The sequence below is a fragment of the Oryzias latipes genome, chromosome 3 (assembly GCF_053564925.1).
Source record: "Oryzias latipes strain Hd-rR chromosome 3, Olatipes_Hd-rR_3.1".
Classification (NCBI taxonomy): Eukaryota; Metazoa; Chordata; class Actinopteri; order Beloniformes; family Adrianichthyidae; genus Oryzias; species Oryzias latipes.
Window position 1 is genome coordinate 1,404,434 of NC_136239.1, and position 12,115 is coordinate 1,416,548.

At 46.6% G+C, this 12,115-nt stretch overlaps 1 protein-coding gene across 2 annotated transcripts in view; it reads left to right on the forward strand.

Moving 5' to 3' along the window:
* Positions 1-12,115, forward strand: part of samd4a (sterile alpha motif domain containing 4A) — a 46,701-nt gene that overhangs the window by 24,534 nt on the left and 10,052 nt on the right. The window contains exons 3-9 of one of the 2 annotated variants that reach the window (XM_011492499.3): positions 1,193-1,786; positions 5,393-5,680; positions 6,922-7,031; positions 8,372-8,458; positions 9,426-9,672; positions 9,740-9,825; positions 11,873-11,991. In XM_011492499.3, the coding sequence (XP_011490801.1) occupies positions 1,193-1,786; positions 5,393-5,680; positions 6,922-7,031; positions 8,372-8,458; positions 9,426-9,672; positions 9,740-9,825; positions 11,873-11,991 (1,531 nt within the window). The remainder of the gene's footprint in view (positions 1-1,192; positions 1,787-5,392; positions 5,681-6,921; positions 7,032-8,371; positions 8,459-9,425; positions 9,673-9,739; positions 9,826-11,872; positions 11,992-12,115) is intronic. The other variant, XM_011492501.3, reaches the window with a different exon arrangement.

Sequence of the window (12,115 nt, forward strand, 5' to 3'; positions counted from 1 at the left end):
AGGGTGTGAGGGCAGGAGCTTCAAGCCTCCAGCAGCCAAATGGCATGTTCTCTGCAGCTTCAGCTTATTGCAGAAACCCTGCAGGAACAGTTCTATTCAGTTGCATCAACGTCTCTGATTGTTCAGCATATGTGAGGCAGTACGTCTGTATGGTGTCCCTGAAGAAAAAGTGGTCTATTTAAGTGTATCCTAAAAGGGAGGTTGTATACTTGAAGTTTATTTTAGATATTGTAAATTTAAAATGTTCCAATTTAGTCTGAGGTAGTATTCAGAGAGTCCAGCAGTAGGCCGGTCAGGCTCATGACCCTGAAAGGGTCACAGCGGGTTTAGAAACTGGATTGATAGATGGATTCAGTTAATATACATTCTACGCTACTTGTACCTCTATAGTGTACTTGCTATACTTGTACTCAAGTATACTTAATAAAAAAATTCCAGTATACTACTTTTTGCTAAAGGAAGTAGAATGATGAGATCTGGCATAATTTTAGGTATTGATGCTGTTAAATCTGTTGTTGTTACCGGTTTGATTCTTTTTTTTAAGAAGACTTGAGCTGTTTGGGTGGAGGAAGGAGAAAGGGATACTTTTCTTTATTTTTGGTTACTTTCTAAACATTTGGCAATAGGTTAATCTAAAAGGAAGTTTTATGAATAAAGGTTTGATTGAAGTGGGGAAGCCATGGTGCAGAGGTAGAGCGGTCAACCTCTAATTGGAAGGTTCCCGCCTTGCTAGCTGGTGTCAAAGTGTCATTGGGCAAGACACTGAACCCCCCATTGCTCCTGGTGGTTACAGGCTGGCGCCAGTGTTCTGCAGCAGAGAAAGCGCTTTGGGCCTTCCAAGAAGGTAGTAAAGCGTTGTATAAATACACGCCATTTACTATTAATAGCTGATTGGTCGAGAGGCGTCTCACTCTCTTGTATTTGCATCTGTAATCCTAAAGTTGGGTTATGATGAGACCACAGTTTGGGATGTTCAGTAGGTTCCCTCTGTCTAAAGAAAACGTCCAGGTTGACGGTGTACTCCACCTCTGGAGACGGACGCTAGGATGGTGGTGTGGTGTTTATTCCCCCCCCCCCCAAGCATTTCTTAGCAGTTTGATCCACTTCAGTCTTTATTTTGTTCCTGAGAGCGCCACCTTTCCTGGAATGTTGTTCCGCCCTCTAAAATGTTTGCTTCTACTTTCTTCCTCAGCTACAATCAGTCAGTGGCAGGGAGAGCCCAAGGAGCGAGTCATCTCTCTGGTTCTGGCACATCTTCCTCTCCTGAAACCCGGAAACACCGAAGCCAAAGGAGAATACATGCGTCTGCTGCCGCGCATCTTGGCTCACACCATCGAGCACGGCCATCACCTGGAGGAGTCTCGTCAGCTGCTGTCCTACGCTCTCATCCACCCCGCCACCTCCCTAGAAGACCGGGCCGCTCTGGCGCTGTGGCTCAACCATCTGGAGGAGAGGGCTGCTGCCAGAGGAGACTCGCTGGAAAGACCGCCTCCTGCTGGACCGCACCACCACCACCACCACCACCACCAGTCTACACCTCCTTCCACGCTCCCATCGTCCTCCTCCTCCACGAACAACTCCTCATCCGGCCATCCTTTCTGCTCGCACCCCCACCAGCGCTACGGTTCAGACGATCGCCTCAATGGGTGGCAGAGCTCCCGGGAGTCGGGCGTGGTTGGAGGGTGGCAGCAGCAGGGCTGTGAAAACGGGCACCTCCTTCTCTACCCATCATCCTCTGTGCCGGCCACCATCAACACAGTTGGAACCGGCGGAGGAAGCAACACTCGTAAGGAAAACGTCACGTTTTGACACACCTTCGTCCACACATCCAATTTATATGAAAACTGGAGACAGCTCCACACTAAAACAGAAACAGTCATTTAACATCTTGTCAAAGACGATCCATAGGAATTAGTTAAACCCATAGATACAGTTATAAACATCAGAATGTAGAAAGCGAACAGGATTCTTTTTGGATGGGATGGAGAGGAGACATTTTCATGTTTAGGAATTTTAAATCATTGCAACAAGCAGGTTTTGATTTGTGAAACACTGAATCCCCGTAAGTGCCAGCCAATAGCGAGCAGCTGCACAGCACATATGTTCCTGCTGGAACGGGCCGGTTCCACGCTGACGGGCCCACAGAACCACCCGATGGAGGGCAGGCCCATTCAAGTAGAAGTGAACTGTGGCCATAACGGGATATTTCCAGACACCACTGAAGGGCGTTGTGTGTTTTTGTGAGTGTGTGTGTACTTTTTTCTTTCAGAGAGATGAAAGAAACAGCTGAGGGGGGGTATAAATAAAGCCACATTTCAAAGCCCTGCTCTCTTCTCCAAGAAGGAGCCACTTGTATTTTTGTATTCCCGCAGAACGTCTTAGCGTTTGCTGAGCGCTGCTTAGCCGTTAGCACAGGATGCGTGCGAACACGGTTTCTTATGAGCCGCTTTGGTGAATCCCGGTGGAGTTCTTTCCTTTGGAAAAGGTCAGAAATGTACCACGTTTTTCAGAGCTCACTTCATTTCTCATGATTAGTTTGGTTGTGGCTGGTCGTCATGGAGACGAGTAGAGGCAACCAGACTCGTCAGCCTGCAGCCACGCGACCCCCCCCCCCCCGCTAACCACAGGTGGAGCTGAAAGCAGCGCCTCTTAGCAAGCATCCTTCGCCTTGTAAGGCAGCCTTTGTGGGAGACTGTATTTAGGGAAAATGGTTAATATTTAGGGACTGGAACTTGAAATGTTAGCTGGGCACCTATTTTAAACGGGCCTCAGGAACTCCTATACATAGCGCCCACAGTAAGTGGGCTGCTTATAGGCCTCGGAGGGGAGAGACGGAGTGTTGGTGGCAGCTTCCAGCGTCAGTGAGGCGACACAAAAAGCTCTGTGGCGCTGCTCTTTTATAGCCTGTTTACCTTCTGCAGCAACATCTGAGGTCCTGAGCGCCTCTGTCTCCGTGATGTCCTGCATTCAACCGGGGGGGCCACAATCACGGCCCCTCGTTGGTAGAAGTACTAACATGCAAACAGGTGAAGGAAATTGAGGTTGATGGTTGAAAGCCACCTCAATAAGACTGAGAAGAAAACTATTCAGAAAACCTTCAAAGGCTCTTTTTGGCCGTTCAACATATGGGACAGTAGCTCTCTGTCACTTCATTTAGGGTTTTTTTCACCATCAAAAAGACAATGAATTCTTTAACATTTTTAAACATTAGCCATTTGAAGAACAATTTAGAATAGAACTGCACATTATTTAGTTTTTGTTTACAGCAAATGTGAACTTTCTAGAGCTAATTTAGCTTTAAAGAAGTATTTGATAATTGGTGCTTTCTGAATAGAATTTCCTGCCTAACAGCGGCACAGCATCATGTTTTCTTCAGCCTCTTTGGCTCATCAAAGACAAGCGAGAGTTTTCTCTGTAAAGTCTCAACATTTAAGGGGGAAAACTGCTCTGTAGGGTTTTAGGTTGTAGAGCAGCAGGTGAGCTTTTTTCGGAAAATCTGCTCACGAGCCTCTGACACGTTTTCATTTATGTCCAAAAGTTGAACTGTTGAAAACATTTTCACGATGTTCTACACGAACACATTACTGTGTTGGGATGTCAGCATGGAAAACCCAGAGAGCACTTTTTATAGTCACAACTTGATTGAAAGAATCTGTGAGGAGAATCTTTGATCCATGCGGAACAATTTAGCTGCAGCTCTATGTGCAAAATGTCTTTGGTCAGATCAACGATGGCATTAGAACTGAACTGTGTCCACGGTTCCACAAAAACATGATCCGATTATAACAACCGTTACTCTGAAATACCAGAAATGACCGTAGAAGAAGAAATATTGAGTTCTGCTGTAAACAAATGAGCTGCAGCTTAGAGCAGATGATCTTCTAGAGATGATTTCTTATTGTTAGGATTATTATTAGGAGCTGGAAGAAGGGTCAGGTTAGGCTAACACGTACCAACAACAACATTTAGCCGTGGATGCAGTTCAAATCCATGCGGTCAAAGCTGCAATGTGGAAACATGTTGCAATGACATCAGCATTGATTCTGTCTGGACACCACTGGAAACAGGAATCACCTGATTGTTTACACGGTTTCTCAGGACTGAGCAGCATTTCTGCATCGTCCCAGAGCCGCTCCTCTGCTTGGAGACCCGCTTCTACAGCCAGACCCACTTCTACCGCCAGACCCGGTTCTTCTTAGAGACCCGGTTCCACCGCCAGACCCGGTTCTACCGCCAGACCCGGTTCTTCTTAGAGACCCGGTTCTACCGCCAGACCCGCTTCTACCGCCAGACCCGGTTCTACCGCCAGACCCGGTTCTATAGCGAGACACGGTTCTACAGCGAGACCCGCATTTTTTCCTGATCAGACGTTCATGTGATTACTTTTGTCCATGTAAACTTAGTTGACAAGAGCTTTTATTTTCTTTGAACCCCCCCCCCCCCCTCCCATGTACAAATACAGTGGTTCAAAAATGCATTTATAGATTGATCAAAATAAAGATAAGCAGCTTGAAAAGATCACAAGTGTCTGATCCACATAGTGGAAAATGGATGATGTATGGAAACACTGCAGAAATAACTGAAATAAAATTTAAGTAAATACATGAAAGAATATCATCAATGAATAAATAAAGAAATAACAGTTTTATATACAGTAACAAAACCTAAAATATTAATGTACAGTTAGAAAGAACCAACATATTGAGGAGTAAGTAAAACTCATAATAGGAATAATAGATTAGATTAACTGCTTTTCCAGACGCTTAAAGTTCTTCCAGTGTGTCCATCATTCATTCATACTTGGTGATGGTAACAACTAATGTACCCCAGCTGCCCTGGGGCAGAATGACAGAGGCGTGGCTTCGCGCCTACCGCCCCCCTGACCATCACCGGGACATTCATGCACATTCACACCAAGTCAGATCCTTGAAATAGTTTTACAGGTTTCTTCTGCTCCTCACACTATCTGGCAGCTAGAGTGGAAAATCTCCTCCAGGAGGTGAACGGGGCATGGAGGTGAACGGGGCATGGAGGTGAACGGGGCATGGAGGTGAACGGGGCATGGAAGTGAACGGGGCATGGAGGTGAACGGGGCATGGAGGTGAACGGGGCATGGAGGTGAACGGGGCATGGAGGTGAACGGGGCATGGAGCAGTCCTCTGTCCTGCTGGAATGACATTTCAGAGCCTTTTAGGGGCTTTCTCTGACCACAGTGGGACACTTCCACGTCCTGGGGCTGGTTGAGCAGCCAAGTCTGTCCCCATTCTTGATGGGACACTGCCCACATTTAAGAAATGAGTTTGTTTTATGTTGTGCTTAGACTTCCTAAATGATTCTTAAAAAAGACGAGCTGAAGCAAAGTGGAGTTGGCATTTGCGATCTTGTTTTGCAGTCTCCACCAGTGGTGGCGGCAGTCAGCAGCACAGTCCGCTGAAGCGCTCGGTGTCCCTAACGCCTCCCATGAGTGGCCCCAACGGCCAGCTGCTGGGCCACGTTTGGTTGTCCCAGGAAGACCTCCGCACCGCCAGAGGACCAGCTCCAGATCACGCACCGCTCTCCCCGCAGAGCAGCATCGCCTCCTCAGGCAGCGGAGGCAGCGAACATCTGGAAGATGCCGGGTTGGGAGGTGGTTCGGTTCTGCACCGTAACTCCTTTCACGAGGAGGGCAGTGGCATGAGGGGTGAGTAAGACCAGGCTGAGGACCAGAACCCGCTGCTCTAGGGCAGAGCAGTGTGTCTCTGCCAGAGCTCAAAAGTTCTCCTCAGAGGACATTTTCAGGTCCAGCTTGAACCACATTGAGATGTTCTGTTGAAACCGACAAAAACGTCTTGAAAGAATAACTAGATTCTATTAGAACTGACCTCAGTTAAGCCCCCACTTCCTGTTCTAAATGTGGCAGAAAGCAGAAAGTACACCCCCCCCCCCACCCCCCAATGACTTCCATGATAGAAATTCTGATTTTACACTCAAATACAACCAGGCTGGGACTGTGGTTGCTGCTGTGCAGAGGTGCTCAGAAGGTTCAGCAGCCTGCCTTCCCATGGGTCAAAGTGTCCTTGGCCAAGACCCCCGCAGGGCCCCCAGCAGTGTGTGCGTGGGTCAATGGGACTGTAAAGCGCCTGGGGCCCTTTTCATGTGTGGAAAGAGCTATACTGGTATTTATCACGATGAGTCTTTACAAACCAGCTGTTTGGATTGTAGGAGAGCTCTGTGTGCACATTTGGGGGGGCTTTTTGATTGGCAGATGGGTTGAGCCCAAAACTTTCTTTGTACCCCCTTATTGCTGTTTTTGAAACATTTTCCTGGTGGATGGGGCCAACTCTTCTCCGTCCGTCCAACTCTCCATAATAATGCATTTATAGTATGGAGAGAAATTACTTTCCCCAGATTTCTGTGTGCGTCATTCTGGATTTGTCTGCCTGTTTGTGTGTAACTTTGGATTTGTGTGTGTGTGTAATACTTGTTTTGGAACTTATACAATATATCTTGTGCACAAACCAACCGCACAGATCCGAGTTACAAGGGGGGTTGGGAGACGTCTCTGTGCGTAGACGATGCGTTTAAATGCTGCTAGAATGCTGGGTCGTTGGAGTTTTCTTACATTTACCATGTCAATGTGGTTTTGTGTGTGTATCAGGCGTTTGGCGAGCACTAGTTAAAGATTTGAATTCATAGGAGCCGTAGTTTAGTTTTAAGCTGCTGTCATTTTAAAGTGTATTTCAGATTCAAAGGTTTTTGATGTTCTAGTGTTCATGTGAATACACAACTGCAGGTACACACAGCTCCTGCACAAAATGGATTGCATGAGTTACAAACCAAGTACTACGCACACACACAAGATTTCTTCTTGAAGTGGTTGTAAGGAATGAAATGTGTGACTCTGGCGCTGATGAAGCCCTTTCTGCTCTTCGTCCTCCACAGACGTTCCTGCGTGGCTGAAGAGTCTTCGTCTCCATAAGTACGCTGCTCTCTTCTCCACCATGACCTACGATGAGATGATGTCTTTGACAGAGGATCAGCTGGAGGCGCAGGTTTGAAAACACGCAGAATCCACATCTCGTGTGCATTAATGAGTCTGCCATAAGAAAACGTTCAGGTCGTTTCTTTTACTGTGAAATGGAGGAGAACGCAAAAATCACGGAAAAACACGAACTAATGCCAAAGCCGGATAATACGCTGATGGAATAAGTTCTGTTTCTCACATTTTAAAAAGGAACTTAAAATAATGCCTGAAATTGATCGGAAAACAACAATAAGAAAAATCCCAAAGCACAGACGTTAAAGCCTTTCAGATACCAAGTAATACATTAACAACAATAGAGGAAGCATTACTGAAGATGATGCCATCTGTTTGATAGGATTACTGTTTTACTCATAATTGAATAGACCTCTTGGCAGTAGTTTGGGTTTACGTAGTTTGATGGACAGTTGGTCCACATCAGAGCTGGGTTTTTTGATGGTCCTCCTGGTTTGGCAGGTGTGAAAACTCACCTGAACTCTAGTTTGGACCAAACAAGAGAACTGTGGTCTTCTTGAGAACCAGGGTTTCTGCTTACTTGCAGATGAACTCTGGTGCGGCTCACTTCAGAGTGAATGCAGACGGACTGTCCACAGACCAAAGCGGTCCTGGTCTCCACCACCCTGCTTGTTTGCAGCTCACCCTACTACAGTAATGACTGCTCACCTGGATCAGGTGTGTTCAGTCTATCAGAAGCTGGGCTGATTCAATCCAGCTAATCAGCAGTTACCCAGGCAGGGTTGGCTGCAAAACAAGGAGGGCAGTAGCCTATGAGGAGCAGGCTTGGAGACACCTGGAAGAGGTTGTGTTTTAAAAAGTCACAGCAGGAATCTAAGGAGGAACCTTTTCTGCTGGGTAAACATGGAGCAGTGAGGATCTGCAGGTGACTGTTCAGACAGGACAGTCAGAGGACTTGTGGGATCAGCGGCCTTCTTTCTTTTTGTCCTTAACCACAACAGAAGAGCCTCCAAACAAGCAGCTCCTGGAACTGCAGGATGTCTCCAGACTAGTGCAGTGAAGTTCACAGTGTCTGTATTATTCACCAACTTCCTGGTTCTTCTGACACGGGTTGTGTTTTTCACACACCTGACATGTTTTGACGGAGGTCTTCCAATGTCTTTGTCAGAGTCGTCTCCGATCCCGCTAGTCATCTGACTGTCTGGTTAAGTCCACTTGGGTCTTTGGTCCTCTTGTGTGTGAAAGCAGACCACACAAAGTGGTCCACAGGGTCCCTCAGCACAACGCTCTAGAACCTTCCTAAAACATCCATGAACACATGAAGAAAGGCTAACATGTGCTCCAATCAAGGATTCATTTAGCTGACGATGTCTTTATGTTTTGTCTCTCCAACAGAAAGTCACCAAAGGAGCACGACACAAGATTGTCATCAGCATTCAGAAACTTCGGGACAGGCAGAACTTTCTGCGCAGTCTGGAAAAGGTTATGACCTTCTAGAATGTTTCGCTCTTCTTCATCTTCTTCCCTTCCCTTCTTCCCATTGTGGATCTCTCACAGAAACGTGGCGAGCTCAGCTCTTTTCCTGCCAGGCGAACAGCTGTCCTCTGTTTGGTATCCGAGCGGGCCGAAGCAGACCATCATACCTGAGGGCCCACAGTTCAGGCAGAACTGAAAAAAAATCCAGAAGAACCTGTTCACCAACACTGTGTTGATATTTTGGGTTTCCTCTGATGGAATTGTCCTCTCTGGAAGTTGACTGGATCTGAGAAGAGTGACTCCTCCCCCCTGGACTTCTGAACAGGAAGTGGTCCATGAAGCTAGAATCCCATTGACTTCAATCCAGAAATAAACTTCTATTGGTCAGAAGAATCGTTCTGGATCGGAATCCTTTTTAACACGTTTTTTATTGATCCCATTTTTTACAATGATGTTTTTTTCTGCAGTTTAAATTATTCAAGTTATAAACTGACCAATGAGATGTCTCAATAAAAGTAGGTGGAGCCTGATCGCCCCCACGATTAAAATGTTTGATTGACAGATTTTGTGTACAGCGCTCTCAAAAGCTAGGGGTGTGGCCTTCCAACAAGCTCACTCCTGATTGGTGAGGGTGGTTGCCATAGAAACATTGCCTCGGACCAACCACTACTTACTGACGACCAACATGTGTTGTGGAAAAACGTCAGAATTGACGGATTTTGGTGGGAGCTGGAAGTGAACCATTTTCTATGGATGGCATCAAACTCCGTCAATGGATGCAGTTTTACAGGAAGTAGAGAGGGAGGAGTCGTCCTCTTCATCTGTCCTCCTTACATCTATAACTCTGCATTTTGGTCCAGACTAAACCCTTTACCGTGTCGCTCAAATGAACTCTTAATGATTTCCTGTCAGAGTTTATGTAGTTAAACCCCCCCCCCGTTGATCTCGTCTGAAGCCCATTTCCTGTTTGCAGGACGTCTTGGAGGGCAGCAACCTACGGACCCCCCTGCAGGAGCTGCACCAGATGATCATGACACCTATTAAAGCTTTCAGTGGGGGGGGGGGATCCTCCCTGCAGCGCCCCCTGCTGAGCTCAGAGAGCAAGAGTGCTGCGCCCGGCTCCCACCTCAGCGGGGGAGGCGGAGGGGAGGCGGAGTCTGGCACCAGCGTCATAGCTAAGGGAGATCTCCCGGGACAGTTCACCCGGGTCATGGGCAAAGGTGAGCATTGCGGTTCTCAGACCCTCGCCAGCGATCAGCACAAAGCTTACTCTCTACCCCCCCCCAGTCTGCACCCAACTGCTGGTGTCGCATTCAGACGAGGAGAACATCAGCTCTTACCTGCAGCTCATCGACAAGTGCCTCATACACGAGGTACCTCCTCTCTCCAACACTTTTCCGTTTTTTGTTTAAATTCAAATTCTCGTCTTTTGAATGGAAGGAAAATGAGAGAAAGTGAAGGTTTAGAGCACAGATGTCAAACTCAGGCCCGCGACATCGTATCAAATGTGCAACAGAGCTGCGGTATGTACTGTTACTGCTACTACTACAAATCCCACAATGCTTTGCTAGTATGTTGGCGCGCAGTCCAAACAGGCAAGCGCTTCTTTGTTCTGTTGACAGTCACTGACAGCCATGCTCTGGTCACATCGGACAAATTAATCTCACAACAGGAGCTTTGAAGACAGGCGGGAGGCAGATTATATGTTTACAAATTTGGGACAGACCTGTTTGTCTTGTGGGCGGAGCTAACGTGGCTATAAGGAAAGAATATGACAAAAGAAGACACTATGGGAAAAGGTTAAGCATAACATATCAGTTATTGTTTCAGTAGATAGAATTGAGTTTGGACCGTGACTTAACTTCAATGCTTCATTTTGGCCCCCTGTGAATTTGAGTCTGACCCCCCCGCTTTAGAGCATCAGTTTCCCCAGCGCAGGGTCATTTACCGTTCACTCTTCTCCGTGTGATGTGAGGTTAAAAACTGACGCTGCTGGCCTTCAAACGGCCTTCAGACATGCAGAAACTGTTGTCCATGTATATCAAATACATCTGTGAACAGAACAGATATTTTCTTTTTAGGATGTTTAAATGCCTTTACAATAAATACACGATTATCCTGCAACAACCAAATCCTATGATGGTGAAAAACCCCTTATTTCAGAGAAAACGTCTCATCTTTAGCAAGATAATCTTAGTTTTAGAAAAATGTGCCTGAATGATTACAGTTTCTTTTTTAAAATAGGAATTACTGTTGAGAGCATTTTTCTTACCCCGTTGGCAGATTTCTTTAAATAAAATCTGCCAACGTATGAGTTGTGTGTATGGAGCCTGTTTTGCAGCGTGAACATGCTTCATTCCGTTTACACGTGAACGTGTCATACAGAGACTTTTAGACGCACACTATAATTACCACATCCACCACTATCCTCAAGCTTTTTATGCCATTTATTTGACTTATTATGACTAACTCATAAGTATGGAAGTCATATTTGAACATGGTGCAGATGAAAAGAACTACATGAGCTCAATATTTGTGTTTATTGTAAGGAATATGCAAATGTTGTATGGCCCGCAAACGCAACCCCCTTCCACGCCCAGCTCTACGCACCACCGCCCCCCTCACCACCCAGCTTTGATCAAGGCTAGCCAAAGCTGCATTTGCTTATCATGCTAACTATGCTAATTATGCTAATGTGAATAAAAGTTTTAGCTTTGCGATCAGCAACAACTCTCAGAAAAACACATTGCCCAAAATGCTAATTATGCTAACTATGCTAATGTAGATAGATTCAAAGGGTTTATTATCATATGCACAGTAAAGAAATGGGTTTCCCTGCACAATGAAATTCTTTCTTTGCTGTCAGCTCCAAATGCCAAACGTATAGAGGAAACAAAACAATTCACTCACATCATACACACAAAAACACAAGATGTCGAGTGGCAGTTGTAAAAGTGCACCTACCCTACCCCACCCCTAACCCTCCCCTAACCCTACCCTAACCCTAACCCTACCCCTAACCCTACCCCTACCCCTACCCCTAACCCACCCCTAACCCTACCCTACCCTAACGCTACCCTACCCTAACGCTACCATAACCCTACCCCTAACCCTACCCTAACCCTAACCCTCCCCTAACCCTACCCCTCCCCTAACCCTACCCTAACCCTACCCCTACCCCTAACCCTCCCCTAACCCTACCCCTCCCCTAACGCTACCCCTACCCTAACGCTACCCTAACCCTACCCTACCCCTAACCCACACTCAGGAATTCCTGGTTTGGATCGTTCTCTTTGCTCTGGTTCCCTTGGACTGGTATTAGTTTCCCTCTAAATATCTAATGCTGCAAACAGCAAATCTTTTCCTTTGCACTGCTGCTGAAGTTTTCTTTGTCCACCCCCCTCTTGTCACGCCCGTCAGTCCTTCACAGAGACGCAGAAGAAACGGCTGTTGTCATGGAAACAGCAGGTCCAGAGGCTGTTCCGGTCCATTCCGAGGAAGGCCCTCCTTGACATGGCGGGGTATCGAGCGCAGAGAAGGTAGGAGCACACTTTCAGACTGTTCGTGTGCCTGGACATGCTTATCTTTGGCTCCAGGAGAACTTATGGGATGTGTTGAGAACTTAGGAAGATGTGCTTCTCATTGTGGCTTTGTAGTTAGTCT